The 16,787-nt window shown below is 54.2% G+C and overlaps 1 protein-coding gene across 1 annotated transcript; it reads left to right on the top strand.

The window, feature by feature from the left end:
• Window positions 1-1,027: 1,027 nt before the first annotated feature.
• Window positions 1,028-4,195, top strand: CORC01_11369 (lon protease 2; the record flags this gene model as incomplete). The annotated part of the gene is made up of 4 exons (XM_022622994.1): window positions 1,028-1,496; window positions 1,563-3,652; window positions 3,727-3,896; window positions 4,108-4,195. 4 exons carry the CDS (start codon window positions 1,028-1,030, stop codon window positions 4,193-4,195), a joined length of 2,817 nt encoding a protein of 938 aa, XP_022470467.1.
• Window positions 4,196-16,787: the final 12,592 nt, after the last annotated feature.

Genomic DNA, 16,787 nt, shown 5'->3' with positions numbered 1-16,787 from the left:
AATGTCGGTGCCCCGCGTTGGCACAATGACTGGATGAAAGCTGAGGGTGGGGGGTTTTGACGTTGAAGATGACATAAGCTCGCTCAAGTGGTCTGTGCTGAAGGGCCCCTGTTACCAGGAGCTGACGTGACGGACATCAGCTGTGAATTCGAGAAGGTGCTCGCGTTCAGTTGAGTTGCGACGAGGGCGACCCATGGTGAGTGAGTGAGTGCTTCACTTTACATGGGGTTTAGGGAGTAAAAAAAAGATTTAATGAATTGTATGAGTGTTTACAATTGAGCGCTATGGATGAGCTTCAGATGTCCTGATTATAGATCATTGCATTTTTTCACTAGGTCTTGTTGTTCTCCTAAACAATCTTCCTGGCCCCCAAAGCTTGTCTTTGCTTCCTATTCCGCACGAACCAGAAGACTATATGATGACTGAGTACGCAGATTCAATAAGCCGATCCCTTCAGGTATAAAAAAAAAATTCAATCCATAAGCATTTTCAGATGTCACGAGATCTCCAAGTGAGGGCTTCCACGAGTTTCTCTCCATGTTCGGTGACGGGTATGGCGGTTGTCACTGCTCCGATTAGCCTCGGCTGACCACGATTGCGGAGGGTCCCGCACCAACAGCGCCCCCACACCGGCCTCAACAGTGACTGGATCACTGAACCTGGGCCGCCTGGAGTGCCGCGACCAGGGAGCTCCTCCTCCTCTTCTCCAGACGTTGGTGTGGGCGACCGTTGGCGCCGGCGTTGCTTCTGACATCAACCATCCCAGCACCTCCAAACCCAAATTCTCCTTCTGCCTTCCAATCTTCCATCTGCTTGAGACAACATCCTACCCATCCGAGTTACGCCCATTGGACCAGCAGCTTCTTTCAACTTCTACCACATCTTGATACCTCGACGCTACCCTTTGAAGTATCCATCTTACCAGCCGATATACCCCCGATCATTATCGTCACCGTCGCTAGACGAGGTGCACGTTAATCAACCATCAACCCGCACGTCACACGACATAACCAGAACCGACTCCCACATGGCGCGATCCCAAACGAAAACCCTCCCGGTCATCCCCCTCGCCCGCGGCACCATCCTCCTGCCGGGCGTCGCTCAGCGCATCCCCGTCACCGCCGCTCGTCCCGATATCCCCGCCCTCCTCGCCAACGTCTACACCCGCGCCGCCTCCGCCGCCCTCAACGAGCGCATCGACTCTGTCCCCATCGCCTGCGTCCCCGTCTCCTCCCCCTTTGTCGGCCCCAATGGCCAACTCCTCATCCAGGATGCCGACCAGATGGATGAGTCCCTCATCAAGGAGGTCAACCCGGGCACCGCTCGCAAGTCCGATCTCTACAACTATGGCGTAGCCGCTCGTATCACCGGCATCGAGGGTAGGGGTACCGCCGAGTTTGCTCTACGTGTGGAGGGTATTGCAAGAGTTCGGGTCGAGAAGGTCACGCAAGAGAGGCCGCACTTCGAGGCCAAGGTCAAGTACTTCCATGATGAAGGTTAGACCAGTCCTCTCTCTCATCAAATTACACAAAACTTCAAGCAATCGCTAAACTTTTTCGCAGTCGCAACGGATGCTCAGATGCAAGAACTCTTTTCCCTCCTCAAACTTCGATCTCGAGAACTCGTGACGATTCTTCGCATATCCGCACTGCTCCCCAGAAGCCCAGACAGTCCCGGCGGATTGTCTCCCCTGTTGACAAGGAGACTTGAAATGTTCATCAACAAGAAGGAGCTCAAAGACGCCGGCCAACTAGCCGACTTCATGGCCAACATTGTTGAGGCTTCATACGAGGAGAAACTCGAGGTCCTAGCGGCCCTCGACGTAAAGGTTCGCCTTGCCAAGGTCATCGAGCTACTGGACCGACAAGTCAGCGGGATCAAGAACAACTTCAAAATCACCACGTTCACCAGCGTGCCCGTGCAATTTCTCGACAAGATAAATGAGAAGACATCGCGCCGTGTTGGGCCCAATGGTGCTCCGCTGCCACCCAACACCATGTTTCCTCCAGGCCCCAACGGCGTCATGGGCCCAAATCAAGACGATGATCAGGAGCCCAATGAGCTGGAAGAGCTCAAGAAGAAATTGGACAAGGCCCAGCTCCCGCCCGAGCCCGCTAAGATGGCGCAAAGGGAGTTGAGGAGGCTGAAAAAGATGATGCCCGGCAACCAAGAGTACCAGGTTACTCGCACTTGGCTGGATGTGCTTTCCGAGATTCCTTGGACTGCTACCACCGATGACAGGCTAGGACCTGACACGCTCGCGAGAGCCCGCAAACAGTTGGACGAGGACCACTACGGCTTGGACAAAGTCAAGAAACGCTTGGTTGAGTACCTAGCCGTGCTTAGGCTCAAGCAATCAATCAACGATGACGTCGAGGAGCAGATCAAGAAGGCGGAACAGGAAGCGGCTCCTCCGGCCGAACCTGAGAAGGAAGAGGATGCTGAAAAAGCCAAGAAGGAAGAGGCCGTCGCCGAGTTGGAGGAGCGCGCAAAGGTGGCCAACACCAAGATTGAGGTCCTGCGATCGAAGCGGATGGTTGACCGGTCACCCATCATGCTCTTGGCGGGTCCTCCAGGCGTGGGCAAAACCAGTTTGGCCAGATCTGTCGCCATGGCACTAGGCAGGAAGTTCCATCGAATCTCACTCGGCGGTGTCAGAGACGAAGCTGAGATTCGTGGTCACCGGCGGACGTACGTGGCGGCTATGCCTGGCCTGATTGTTCAGGGGTTGAGAAAGGTCGGCGTGGCAAATCCCGTCTTCCTACTCGATGAGATTGACAAGTTGGGCATGTCCAATGTTCATGGCGACCCGTCGGCAGCTATGCTCGAAGTCTTGGACCCCGAGCAGAACAACTCGTTTACGGACCACTATGTCGGCCTGCCTATTGACTTGAGCAAGGTCTTGTTCATCGCCACGGCCAACAGCCTGGATACCATCCCGGCCCCTCTTCTTGACAGAATGGAGACAATTTATCTGCCGGGGTACACGACGCTCGAGAAACGCCACATTGCCATGCAGCACCTTGTGCCCAAGCAAATCCGGGTCAACGGACTTTCGGACGACCAGGTCAACTTTGATAAGGAAGTTGTGTCCAAGATCATTGAGTCATACACCCGTGAATCAGGGGTTCGCAACCTGGAGCGCGAGATTGGCTCTGTCTGCCGTGCCAAGGCTGTCGAGTTCGCCGAGGCCAAGGACGGAGGACAGCTCCAGACTTACAAATCGCAACTGACAGTCGAGGACATAGAAGAAATCCTGGGGATCGAAAAGTTCGAGGAGGAAATTGCCGAGAAAACAAGCAAGCCTGGTATCGTTACCGGGCTGGTGGCGTACAGCTCGGGCGGCAACGGTAGTATCCTCTTCATTGAGGTTGCCGACATGCCTGGAAACGGCAGCTTGCAGCTTACCGGTAAGCTGGGAGACGTGTTGAAGGAGAGTGTTGAGGTCGCCCTGTCCTGGGTCAAGGCGCACGCGTACGAGCTGGGTCTGACGTCGGAACCGTCCGCGAATATCATGAAGGAGCGGAGCATCCATGTTCATTGCCCTTCGGGCTCGATACCCAAGGATGGTCCCAGCAGTGGTATGGCGCAGGCCATTGCTCTCATTTCCCTATTCTCCGGCAAGCCTGTACCTCCTACAATGGCTATGACGGTATGTCTACCCTGCGTGACGAAATGGAAAACCATCGGAAAACCGACACACTGACACAACATTCTGTACTACAGGGTGAGATATCCTTGCGGGGCCGTGTGACTGCCGTCGGAGGCATCAAAGAGAAGCTCATTGGCGCCCTCAGAGCTGGTGTCAAGACGGTGCTACTCCCCGCGCAGAATCGCAAGGATGTGAAAGATCTCCCCCAGGAGGTCAAGGACGGCTTAGAGATCCTCCACGTCAAGTAAGTCTCTTCCCACCCCCTTCCCCAAGTGTCGTGCTTTTCTGTGTCTCTCTCGCTTCCTGAAGTCGTACCACTCTCTCACAAAGTCGCCCCTTTTCCCACTGGCGCCGTGCTCCCGACGCGGTGATGCCTTTGCCTGCCGCTTGGACCCCTGGTCCTGGAACCGTTCTTCATAGTGTTTCGTGTGACTGACCTTCTTGTCCTACTCCAGTCATGTCTGGGAGGCCATCCGACTTGTCTGGCCTGATTCCCAGTGGCCTGGTGCGGAGTCCTACCCTCCCATCGAGAGCCGATTGTAGATTGGTAAAAAAGGGGGGTATGCGATGCTCCCCGAAGACATGCACGCTGCGAACACTCACTTGTTTGTAATACTCACATCATCACTACCACCATCATTCTTAACCGAGCCAACATCCTCTTACGATTGAGACTGTATGTAACGAAAGGGAAGCGGCATTGCACAGGGTAGTGTGGCCTTCGGTTTGTTCGGCGTTTTTAAGGTGTCTCGGGCGTCGCGCACGGGCGTCCAAGACAGTATTTGTCCCGCCGTGACGTGTATGTCTGTTCATATGCGTGTTGCAGAAATGGTTATATGTATATGTTTCTTGTTGGATCGATCATAGGTTTTACAATGGCATTTGTTTCAAAGACCACTTTTGCCGCGCCTCACACTGTAGCGAATTCGCTCCGACTATCCGTATGCAATGCTTAGGCGAATTCTTTCTTCCACGATGCTTAGTGACGGGGTGCGTGTGCGTGTACCTGTGTGTATATGTGTATGAGTCACTGGACTGGTTGTGCTGGTCCTGGTTATGGGAGTTAGAGTAGGGATAGACTTGGACAAGAAGAACCTCTCTCTCTCTCTGTGAAGCCTGCAGCATCGACGCACCCTCTTGAGGCATGTTCCAGATAAAGTGCTTGCTCACTTTGGCCATGCTGTGCAATGTCTTGCTTTCTCATCATCTTTGAGGTTGAATGAGAGAGACGACATCGCTTTCGGGGCTAGTTGGAAAAGGGGGGGGAGAGGGAGAGCGGTCGATTACGTGTTGATGATTCTGCGATACGTGGCAAGCAAGACGCCGCAACACGTCGGGAGAAGATGTTATTTTGTGACGATGAATGTGCTGAAGTTTGAACAAGGAAGCAACTTGACTGCGCTACTGCGTCATCTAGACCTTATGAAGCTGGCAAGAAGACATGGGAGAAAGCCAATTTTATGAGTCCCGGCTAAGGTAGTGGTCATGGCAAATTCGTGAACATCTAGGCTGCGTTTACGATAGGAAGGGTATTTCCTCTTGTCCTTTCCTGCTCCCTTTCTCATGGTGACAGGAAGAGGTACAAGATGAGCGTATGTTGCTCCCCTTCTGCTTGAAATCGTTCTAGTTTGGAGGCCCCCCCAACCGGCGCGCGCTCGTCTTTTCCGCGAACGACGCGGCTACCCGCATATGTTGAGATGCCCGGTCGGGACTTTGGCAAACCAATGGAGGGGATCGACGGTGTGTAGTCCCTAGGTCCTCCCAGAGATACATAGTCCATTTAACGCTTCCCCGCTTCCGCTTCCGCTCCCACAGACGACGTCCAAGATTTGTTGCTGAACGAGGTAACGAGGTAAGCGGTAGGGTAGAATGAGGTTTGATTAGAGGAGGGGGGAAACACTGAACACTGGGCAGAAGAGGTTCGGTTGCGTCTGATTTAGTTAACCCAGACGCGGAACTCACTCGTTTGCCCCCTTTCTCTTCTCTAGATGGTCATCGACAGGACCTGGACCGCGGATGAGGCTTTCCGAATAGACACCCATGACGGCCCAGTGCCAGGAAGTGGCGAGCACCACCACGGTGCCTGATCCGTGTAAGCCCCGACGACAGGTAACTGTTGCGACGGTTCAGCTGTCACGAACGAGGTTGCGTAGAGGAGGAATATCGCCGGCGGCCGTGTTCGTGAGCTGAGCCGAACCCAGTGCTCCCTAAACTTGTAATCGCTACACGACTGACATGGCATACACGCCCCCCCCCTTCCCTCCCTACGTCTTTTCACTCTACATACACCATCTGGTCCTCCCACCCCGTATGCCACAGCATAGCGGAGTATCTACTGGGACTCGATTAGCGAAATCTCCTTGTTCTCCGGTAGTGCGATTCTCTTGTTACACGGGGGAAAGGAAAAGTGACAACGAGGGGGGATGTGCTACGGAGGTTATTACTTCCCCTTGATGTCCCTCGCCCGTCTTATCCTGTCCCCTCCCCTCTCCTCGTGTAGAATCTGCCCGTTATATCGTCGTGCTACCCACGTCGTCGTGGAGGTAGCTTGAAGAAAGTGTGAGCGGGTAGAGAGGGGAGGGAAAAGAGGGAGAGGAGAGCAGGATAGTGGCTTTCCCCAAAGAACGGTGTAAAGATAAGAGCACTCCGGTGACCCACTGGGTAGATTCCATCTCGGTAATTCATGCTTCGACACTATCGTCATCCCAATGTTGTCCGGACCCCTGCATGGCCGTCGTTGGTGAGAGAAGGGAGCCCGTGTGAGCATGGACTTTTGGACAATGTCCGAGTGCAAGAAGCTCAAATCTTGCGTTCGGCTAGGTCGACGGCAGGCGTCAACAAGCTTAGCCGGGCATCGTGGAGCTGAAGAGAGGAGAGACTGTGTGTTCATAGTGCATTACACTAGAGGCCGCGAGGCCGTACCAGTAGAAACCAGTGCAGGCTTCGCATGGCTAGGTCCGGAACTATTGAAGACAATCAACAGGTCCGGGTGACGGCCGGGAGCAGCCTCGCGCCGTCGCAGTCGGGATTTTTTTATCACAAATATTCTCCCCTCCATTCCTTTTCCCCGAAGATCACGGCACACGGGAAATGATGGCGTAGGACAGGTCGCGCGGCCCACGGGGCCCAAGGAGACACTAGAACCCGCTCATCAAAACGGTTCTCTTGTCTTCTATGACGAGGCTTCAGAAAGCCCACTCGGGCCTTTTGATATCCAGCCAGGCGGCTCAATAGTTTTGCCTCGCCCCGGCACCCGCTCGGGCTAGCAGGACGTCTGTCGCTGTGGCTGATTGTGCAATTTTGACAACCGCCGTGCCGCCTACCTGTACAACTATACTAAAGTAGTGTCATTCTTTTGGCTCTACTGCTGCCATCTGCCATGGCGCGTCTGCTCGGACGCTAACAGGAACGGTGGCGGCAGATCTCGAACCGGTCTTGCCAAAGTATCGGAACCATGTGGCGCCAAGCAAAGATAGGGCACTTTTGGTATCGCTCTTCTTTCCCTTACCCTCGTTTTTTTCTCTCTTCAATATTGATATTGAACAGCTATGACCTTTGCGGAATATTTGGAAGCAAGCTTTGGTAAGATTGCCTGACTATCGTGCGAAACCTCAGCCTCGTCGGCAGGTACCGATACAATGACATCGAAGCCGGACGCCGGCGCGCCGGTGCGCTGAGGCTGTACGGCGGTTGTCTCCCAACTTATCGGCCCTGGGGTGGGTTCGATGGAGGGGCCGTCCGTTGGGTATCAAGCAATGCCAGATGAATATCAGCTGATGCGTCCAGCCACCGTGGCCACATTGCTAAAATACCTCGAATCGTCGAAAGCATTGCTCGTTCGAGATCTTGTTCCGACGCGGTTCGCCGACAGGGTGTGCCAATGAGATCAACACGGAGCCCAGCCGGCTTCCACTCAGCATCTCCGTTGCAATGACCCTTGCTAACTAAGGCGTAAATCAGCGTAGACCCAGGAACATTGTAATCGCGAGGATCGAATGAAATGATCAGGGTCGTCCCTGACGCCCTCGACAATCTATTGGTCTACGAGAAACTGCTGGATGCATGTTGATTCGGTCTTGATAGCTTGCCTACGTCGCATTGACTGGCCGGTATGGGAAATCGTCTTCGCGACAGATGGTGCTTCACGATGTTGGCAGCTGGGTTTCCGGCTGCCGTGCAGCCGCAAGACCCACGATTCTTCGGAAAATCCGTGGCAGTACAATATCCTTTGCCAATCCGCACACTACCCCATTTTGGTCCGATGTGGTAACCTTGTGAACGATCATGAGGGGATCGCTCGACCGAACGGGGCGCGTCATTTTGTTCTGCCAGGGAATGGGATGAACCTGAAGAGGGGTGAGCATGGGAGCACGGCGCCAATGCCAACCAGCCGGTTTGTAAATACCTACCCGGTACCTACGACTACAAGTCCAGTTGCCAGAGAGCTTCCCTTGCAGCGGGCGGGCAAGCATGCGAGTTGAGCATGCATGTTGTACAAGTACTCTGTGAGCCGGGGGGCCCGCGTAGTCTCGTCTGCGAGCATCTACGACGCGGCTCGGGTGAATCTGCGGCGTGAGACAAGGGTTTTAAAGGTTCGTCTGATGTCTGTCAGGATTCGATGTTCACTTCCCGCTGGCAGGGCCCTTGGCAGGCCACAATCACAGCCAACTCTTCAGAATGCAGATGCGGATGTCAGGTTGGTGGAGCCGTCACAACTATTCGTAACATCTCCACCCCCAATGCGCGCGCGGGATGATAATCACCGACCGAACAGTCCAGAGACCCTTGGCCAGTGGCATTCGAGCCATGGTTCGTACGAATAGATATTGAATTGGGCATACCTAGCGAGTCGTCCGCATCTGCGTACTGTACAATGGTAGGTGGTCTGCAAAATAAAGGCTTCCTTACCCAGTCTAGACGCTGGTGAGGTCGGATGTGCGTCATGTTCCTGTCCGAACGCCAGCATCATCATGTGCACTTTGCCCGTCGTAAACTCGTCGTTGACGAAATGAGGTTCGCTCATCCCTCGCTCGGCCTGTGCAACATTCCGCCTTTTCAAGACAAGAGTCAAGATCCATAGCCCTCAAAGAAGATCATTTCCTTGTCTCAACGGGGGCGACGCTAACAGAGCAAACTATGGCAATGCGGGAGCTCGTGGCAGTCCTGGGATTTCGGCGCAACCGCTTTCAATGCAACATCAATTGACACGGATGAAGTGTTTTGGCGTCTGATAAGCGCGCTTTTGGTCCGCACCCCACGAGCCCATTAATCTGAAGTTTTTCGGAGAGTTCGTCGTGGATAGACCTTAGTGCACGCAATTAACGGTCTCCCCGAGCATCCATGGCGGTGTGGGACCCGTTCCGAATGCACCAGGCCTCTGCACCCCCATCCTTGACGCCATGAGGTAGCTTGACACCAGGAATATCATGTACTTTCGAGCTCTTCCAGTAAGCAGTGCACTGCAACTACTTGCGCGTATGGATAGGCTGGGAGATTCGGCCATGTAGGTTCAAAGTGGCTCGCCCTCCCCGGCCATGAGCCGTGACGTGACGTGCGTCCCATGAGAAGTCAGTTGACCGCCTCCTGCAGACCGTCCCGTGTATTATCGCCAGGGTGAGATCAGATATAGGGGGCCGGGCCTGAGGATTCCGCTGCAGGACAGCAAGCATGAAGATCGGCCCAAACCTCCCTGTGGGCTGTAGCTAGTGTACACAGGGCCATTCGGTACCAGCCTCAGCTTTCGCGGTTCCTTGTCGCTCAATTTTAAATTCGTCCCATCTTCTCAGCCAACCAAGTTGACAAGGATGTCACCGCAAACCTAAATGAGGCTCACTCCATGCATTCCGGAGTGTACACCTGCCAGTGGGTAAGTACGGATACCTAGGACTCCAAATCTCCAGCCATGGTACGAATAGGTCACTAGACGCTCCTGAGTTCTCTCGTACGGTCAGCAATGAATTGCAACTGACTGAGGCGTCGTCTAAGGAACTAGCGTATCTCGTCTTCGGTGCTCGCAACGGGGCCAGCGGGGTAGCTTCGGGCGATCTGCATGTTGATACGGCAGGCAAGCTGGGTTGTATAAAACCGTCCATGTTCCCAGCTGGCCGGTACTTTAGCTGATTAGGCGAAGGCCCTTTTCGGCAGTGTCGCCCGCAAGTGCGGTCGTATTGGCTTCTGTATCCGTCAGACACCAGCGTCAAGGTCGCTGCATGCACCCTGTTGTTGAGCCTGTTGTGAACAAGCCTGTCACAAACATTGTTCCAGCGAACGTGCCATCAGGTCGTTGAAGGTTCCATTATCGACTATATCCCAGACTTGTAATTCGTAGCACTTGATTGTTGGTAACTCAGCGTGCACAATTGAACCACACTGGAACCATGGCGCTAACAACGTCTGATCTGAATAATAGGGTGGCCAAGTATTTCATCATGTTCCGGGTTCAGACGTTTCCTGGGACGCGAGAAATTCTCCGGCTGGCTGCGTCAAGACTGCGCATGAATCTTGCTCATATGAAGCTTTCCTTGATCGCGTGCACAGGTATGGAGTCTCAGCTGCGAGGGATCACAGAGAGGTCCGTGAGAAGCGAAGATATTCCCCGTGTGAGTGTCGCGCCTCCATCATGCATGCGGCCCTATCCACTCTGGTGCTTTGTTTTCTGTGATTTTTGAGCGCTGATAGTTTGCTGCAAGGACACTTAACCTAGCTTTTGAGTTGATGCGTCAGTCATTGGTGAGTTCCAACAGGGCGGCGGAAGCGGACAAAACACACACACACACACACATGACCAAAAAAACAGCCTAGGTTACGATGGAGAACCAAACCTGACGGAGCCACGGCCCTGGTCGATTGCTTGACTCGAGCGAATGGCGGTCAACCAAAGAGACAGTATATACAAGACGGTGACATCGCCAGCGGTGTTGCCATTTCGGACCAGTTGCATCAGTTAGTTTGAAGTTTGCAACCCAAGTCGACGCCTGTCTTGAGTACCGCCGACGGAAATGAGCCGCACTGTTCTTCGTAGATGCGGTCTTCGCGCAGGTCGAATACCGAACAGCGTACCGAGAGGCTGGAATTCGTTGCGATCCAAGTATCCCAGACGCTGTGGAGATGCTGGTGGAGTTAAAAAAGACTTTGACAGGAAGGCCTCGCCCAGATTTGGGCGTCATCGTCTAGGTGGGGTAAAAGGATTGGTAGGCCAGTTCGGGGGAACCAGAGGTGACCGGTTCGTCCGAGAAGTTTTCCGACACAATGGCCGATCTGTCTGTATGTTTGGCAGCGCTGACTGGCACCTTGAGAAGCTGAGATTTCCCCACCAAACCGCTATTCTACCTTAGCTGGTGGACAATTAGCTGGTAAGATTTCATCCATCTTCCGGCAGCCGGCGAGGAACAAGTATAGCGCCGGTGAACAGGATCAAAATGGGGTTCCCGCAACTGCCATTGTTACAACGTGGGTGAGATGTGCCCGAGGCGCAGTGCAAGGTATCACGATGGCTTCCTCTTCGATCAGCGTTGCATCCACCGTCTCGGCGAGGCACACCCCGCAACGTACCCAGTCCACTGACGACGACGAGCTGGCGGATGGAGGGGTGCTCTCGGTAAGGAAAGCCAAGACCAGGGAGACAAGCGTAAGACTCAACTCGACCGTTGACTTTGCTGGTTCCCTTGCACATAAGGGCGTCGGAGAGAGGTGTCGGACTGCGAGAGCAGTGGGAAAGAAAGCATCGAAAGCAGTTAGTTGAGAACGAGTCGGACACGGGGGCTTGGCGACGACGGTTAGAGGCTGCGACTTATTGTGCCGCGGGTCGGGGAAATCGAATACCGGAGAAAAAAAGATGGGATGACAAGTTTGACAGGGTATTCGTTGAATTGGCAGGGCCGGGAATCTTTGAGCCTTGACCGAGACCTAGACCCGGGGCTTACTTGTTGCCCACACACGGACTGGGCTAGCCCTGGAGGTGTAAGCATTGTCGAAGTGGGACGTGTCCGTACGATCACATTGATGCTCGTCTTGGAGCTGGCCAAGGCGATTCGGACTATCGGACTCGGATGACCCTGTTCGCCTAGCTACTCTGTAATTGGTAAGTACAAAGTACGGGGTAGGGAGTTGGCGGTTCGCCTTGGACTGGAGCGTCGCAGAAAGCCAGGTTTCCCGTGTGGCCTGGCACAGGCACAGGCAGAGGCAGAGGCAAAGGCGGCAGCGGTGTTTAATTGATTGTAGGATGTGAGCCGGGCTGACCGCCCCCCGTCGTGCAGATAATTCAGTACTCGGCCGAGTGGTGAGGTTTGTTAGGAATTCAGGTAAGGTGGAGAAAGTTGGGGGTCTTGGCCGTTGGCGCACGATTCAGAGCTCGTTGTCGGCAAAGACTGGAAATTGGACGAGATGAATGCACACCAAGGAACCCGGTAGGGCTCGTTCGGGCAGAGTGAGAGTGCCGGGGAGGTGCTTGTATCGGTAGGTCCTGGGACTGTGAGGAAGTTATTTTTGAAGGCGAGTGACATTGGGAGAGGAGACGGAAAATCCATGACGAACGCTGGCTGCCACGGAGCCACGGAGCCACGGCTTGGCAAAGTAGGGATGAGGCTTTGAGGTGTCCGCAGGTACCTTACAATGTAGATGGAGGCGCGTGCGGGCGCAGTGGTAGTAGGCTGGTAACTGTGCTGAGCTGGATTGGGTGATGATAAGTGACGATACTGGCGATGCGCGGAGACAGGTACTGACTGACGGTCAGTGACGGATCAGCAAGGTGTCGGGAAAGATGCGCCGGGGAGTTTTTGTCTGATCTTTGCCCCAGACCCCCCCATTCGGAGCACAAATTGTGTCCGAGATAGCCAGCATCAAACCGGGTCTGGGGTATTTCTCTCGGAGCATTTCATTAAGTTGGATTGGGATTGTCCGACGTCCGAATGGGAGGACCCGGCCATTTCTCTTTTTTCCCTGGCCTGTTCTTTCTTTCTTTCTCGTCAGCTGTTAGCTGCTGCTGGGCGACGTACCATAGTAATCAGCTGACTGGTGACGACTGAGCCCGCCTTGTCCTGGTCATGGGAAATGAGTTCCTGACCAAGTTCTCTTGTTCCTCGTCGTTGATGTTTGGTGACAAGAGTCGGAGAGGGAAGGTACAGGTAGCCCGTTGTACCTAGGTACCTTGAGTCGTGTTAGGTTGACCCGGTCGAGGTGGAGAAGCTTCCACTTTGTTTTGCTGCCGCGCGCCTTTGAGCGTTGGGCACGCGAAAGATAGACAGACATACATGCAGACAGACCATTTGGGATGCTCGATGCCGTTGAGAGAGCCGTTGAGAGTGGCAGGAGCGAGCGCCGTTGCGGCACTGGGTAAGGTAGAAAAAAATCACGTCTACTTCGTACCTTACGTAGTAAGGCAGGTAGGTAACTTGGCTTGCCGCACCCGCATAGCGGGTCCGCACTTATCCACCAAAAACGAAGCTACCTTACCTTACCAAGGTACCTCAAGATAATAGGAAGTACCTCGAACGGTACCTTCCAGGTTACCTATATACCTAGGTAAGGTGCCCAGTTGCCCTGCCTTACCTAGGTAACGAGGCACTCTAACAGCACTCACCTCAACGTAAGGTACCTAAGCCTCGGTGAGGGTTTCCTTCCACAAGTGGCCGATACGGATAGGGTAGTCAAGGACTCGCAGCAAGTACCTAGGTAAGGTAAGCTGCAAGGCATATTGTCACATCTCACCCAAGGTGTGCTTACGGCTTGCCTCCTCTGATGCCTCCTCGCGAACGAGTGAGAGATCTAATCTGCCTTACGAGTCTGACCGGGTAACGTACCTTATGTAGGTAAGGCAAGGTACCTTCCTTTGAGCAAGACAGGGCATCACGGAAAGGTGGGTGATCTCGGGCCTCAGGTGAGGCAGGCCGCAGGCGCGGCTACACGGCTGAATGTGTGCTCCTTCTCCATTCGGCAATCGGATGTTCTAGCCAACATTGGATCGTGCCTTCCATTGCCTCGTCCTCTGCGGATACTTGTTGAATGTACCTCACCTGGGCATCCAATATTGAACGGTGGAAGAGATTATCACTGGGGAACTTGGAAGGAACGACAAGGAGAAATTTCGATGACTGAGCCTACTCAGGATTCCTCCCCTCTCTCGAGACTCGAGCGGGTTCTGTCATCCATGAACCATGATCCATTCTTTCCTTGCACGTTGCTGGCTGGCTCTGCTACCCAAGATATCGTATTTTGGACTCATCTCCCATTCACCATTGCTTTCCAAGCTGGCTAGGGGCTTCCTCGATACCGTCGCTAACCAGTCGTGCTAGCCACCCCGCCGCTCTGACCCAAGTCAAATGGACCCGGCATCATCAAATCATCAAATCGTCAAAGTCATCACTCGTCAACCCACCCAATCACTGTTCCACGCCCACTTCCTCTTCCGGCATCCAATACCGGTGCTAGACGACGTCTATTTTGTACTTCTTACCCTCAATTTCTCTACGAATTCCTTGGAGCCACAAGATTGTCACATCTTGCTGTTTGTGTACGGACACTCCTGCCAGGGACCATTGCCACTGCAACGGGTCTTCGTCGCCCTAACCTCTCGGTCGAAATGCTACTCTTCCCCTCCCTGTCTAACCACGTAGAGTCGTGAGGGATTGACCCAGCGACCCAAAAGTCCTCGGTCGTCGCCGCACGCTGTCTCCATTATCGATATATTATCAGCCTGGTCCCAGAACGCTGTGGGCACTGACGGCACTTCCGGCCATGTACAATGTACCTCAGTATGTACCCTCCATGCATGTTGCCCTGTGACAACTTGCAAGGGCTGCTCGGAATAGAGGAGAGGAAAAAAAAAAAGCCAAAACACAAAGGGAAGGGGAGGAAAAACTCTCCGGGGCGGAAGCAGAATCAAGCATCCAGGGAGGCATGGAGGAAACCTTCTCGGCTTCGGAGCATCTGACTTCTTTGCGGTTCTGTTCCCGCACCGCATCGCATCGTACCCACCCGACCAGCCTTTGCCTCTTCATCGCCGTCGGGATTTTGACTCAGTCCCTCTTCGTAAGTTCGTCTCGAGGCTTGAGACCAAGACCTGCAGTTCAATGCTCCAGTGCAGACTCAGCTCTCCCCTGACTTATATTAAGCCAATTTAATGAAGCAACTCGAGCCATGGCAGGTGGCCTGGTTGCGACCCGGGCTTTTCTGCAGCTTCTTCTTCTTCTTCAACAGCGTCACAACGAGCCACCTCTGGACAGCCCGCAGCTCGATGAACGAGCCAGGGACTGCCCTGGCCCAGGCCTGCCCAGATTCCTACCCACCCAGGCCTCCGTCCGTCCCAGAGCCCTCCACCAAGTCCGGTCTAAGCATGGGGGGGGGGGGGTGCCCTGACCTTGTCGTCAGAATCCGAGTGGATTGGGAACCCACTGATACCCATTGAAACTGCTGCAAGCTTAGTAGCCACCGCCTTTCCCGGATGGTACATAGCACGCACGACGGCCAAGATATCCACAGCTCGCCAGTCGACTTACACACCATGTTCAGTTCCCTGCACCTTTGCCGTTGAGAATTGCCTTGCCATACCACGTGCCAACGGAGGTGTCAGCGCCTAGTTCATATCGCTGCTCACGTCTCTGATCAAATACACGCCCTAATGCGTCTGCCGCGGGTAACTGTGAGAACCAACCCCCACTGGTCATTTATGCCCGTTCACGACAAGCCACGGGGGGGCACGGAACAGGTGGCGGAAGGGAAGCAGCGCCAGACAAGGGCGGTGCCCCGTACAAACTCGAAATAGCATTCACAGCATTCCGCGGCTCTGGGAAAAGCTTCCCAATGTTCAGAGTTCGGACGACGTATGGACAATGCCACCGAGATAAATTCCTAGTCACATCGACAACAAGCAATGGATCTTCGCTGTAACAGCTGTCTCGGGATTGTTGCTGAGACAAACCTCGGCTCAAATATAATACAACCGCGAGTCGCTCTCGAAAGCGGGTCTTGAGAAACCCAGGACCTCACTCCTCTCCTTCTAGCATAGAAGCTACAGTCTCCAGAAAGATGCGCAACGCGCGCACGACCAGAGGGTACTACGCCAGGGGCTGTTTTCGCCATCATACCCGAGCTCCTGGAGCGTCTGTAACATGGGCAAAACTGGACCTTGTCCGCTGGTGCTAACCGATGCATGCTCTCTCATCCCCATGACGTCTAGTGGTACGTGCTAGTGGGAGCAGAGTGACAGCATCTCGATTTCCAGGGACAGCTCTGGACGATGAGTCGGGGGCGAATGAGGGGAGACTCCGATGATCAAACTCGTCGCGGGAACTTTGATCATCGACTGCAAATCTGAAGAACCTAGAAGTGGAGCGTCGCCATTCAAGTCATTCAAGAAGCTTATTTGCGTTGGTCTTTCTATACCAGATGCATAGGACTGCCCTTAACCAGCCACAGCAAGCTTGTCGGCCCGTCGAATCAATACCTTTGTTCTTCCGGATTCCGGCCAATGCGTCTACTAAGTAGGTCCCGGCCCTCGGCTTTGAGCTCTCGCCGGCCAGCCTTAACTACCCAGGCGCGGCTTGGCATGAGCAGAGCTTCCGACTGGACCATCAGATCAAGAAGGGTACCTGGCAAGCATGGAGGCATAACTGCCGGGGTCAGGATGGGAAAAGACCACATGCGGCGCGTGTGGCAGCCGACAGACCAGGGCCAACCTAGCGCCTGCGTTGACGACGGGACGCAGATGCCAGCCGAGCGCCCTACGGATCGGCATTTTTGCCAGACCCAAGTGAAGCTCGGTGAGCGCCAGCGTCGAATCCAGACATTAGGATTCCTTGCGCTAGGATCGGATCAGAAAAGTTCTTCCAATTGGGCGCACACATGAAACCCACTGCGGCACAAAAGCTATCCTGAACGGGCTACCATTCCCTTCCGAGCGGGCAGATACTCACCGTATGGACGTAAAATGCCAGTCCGCGGAGCGGACACACAAATTTGCCCTCTAACGGCGAGCCAGTTCACCGTTGGATTGGAAATTCCAAGATTTGACCCGACAATAAGTGGTCTCATCGACTCCGCGTTAGCCTGGTCGACGGCATGGGTTCCTGGCCGACGACATCTGTTCTCCACATGAAGCCAATTTTATCGTATTGTCTGGACCTCATGTTCTCATCTGACC

Source organism: Colletotrichum orchidophilum (genome assembly GCF_001831195.1).
Source record: "Colletotrichum orchidophilum strain IMI 309357 chromosome Unknown Scaffold_123.1, whole genome shotgun sequence".
Classification (NCBI taxonomy): Eukaryota; Fungi; Ascomycota; class Sordariomycetes; order Glomerellales; family Glomerellaceae; genus Colletotrichum; species Colletotrichum orchidophilum.
Note: the sequence above shows the minus strand (reverse complement) of the source record. Positions and strands in the feature narration are given on the sequence as shown.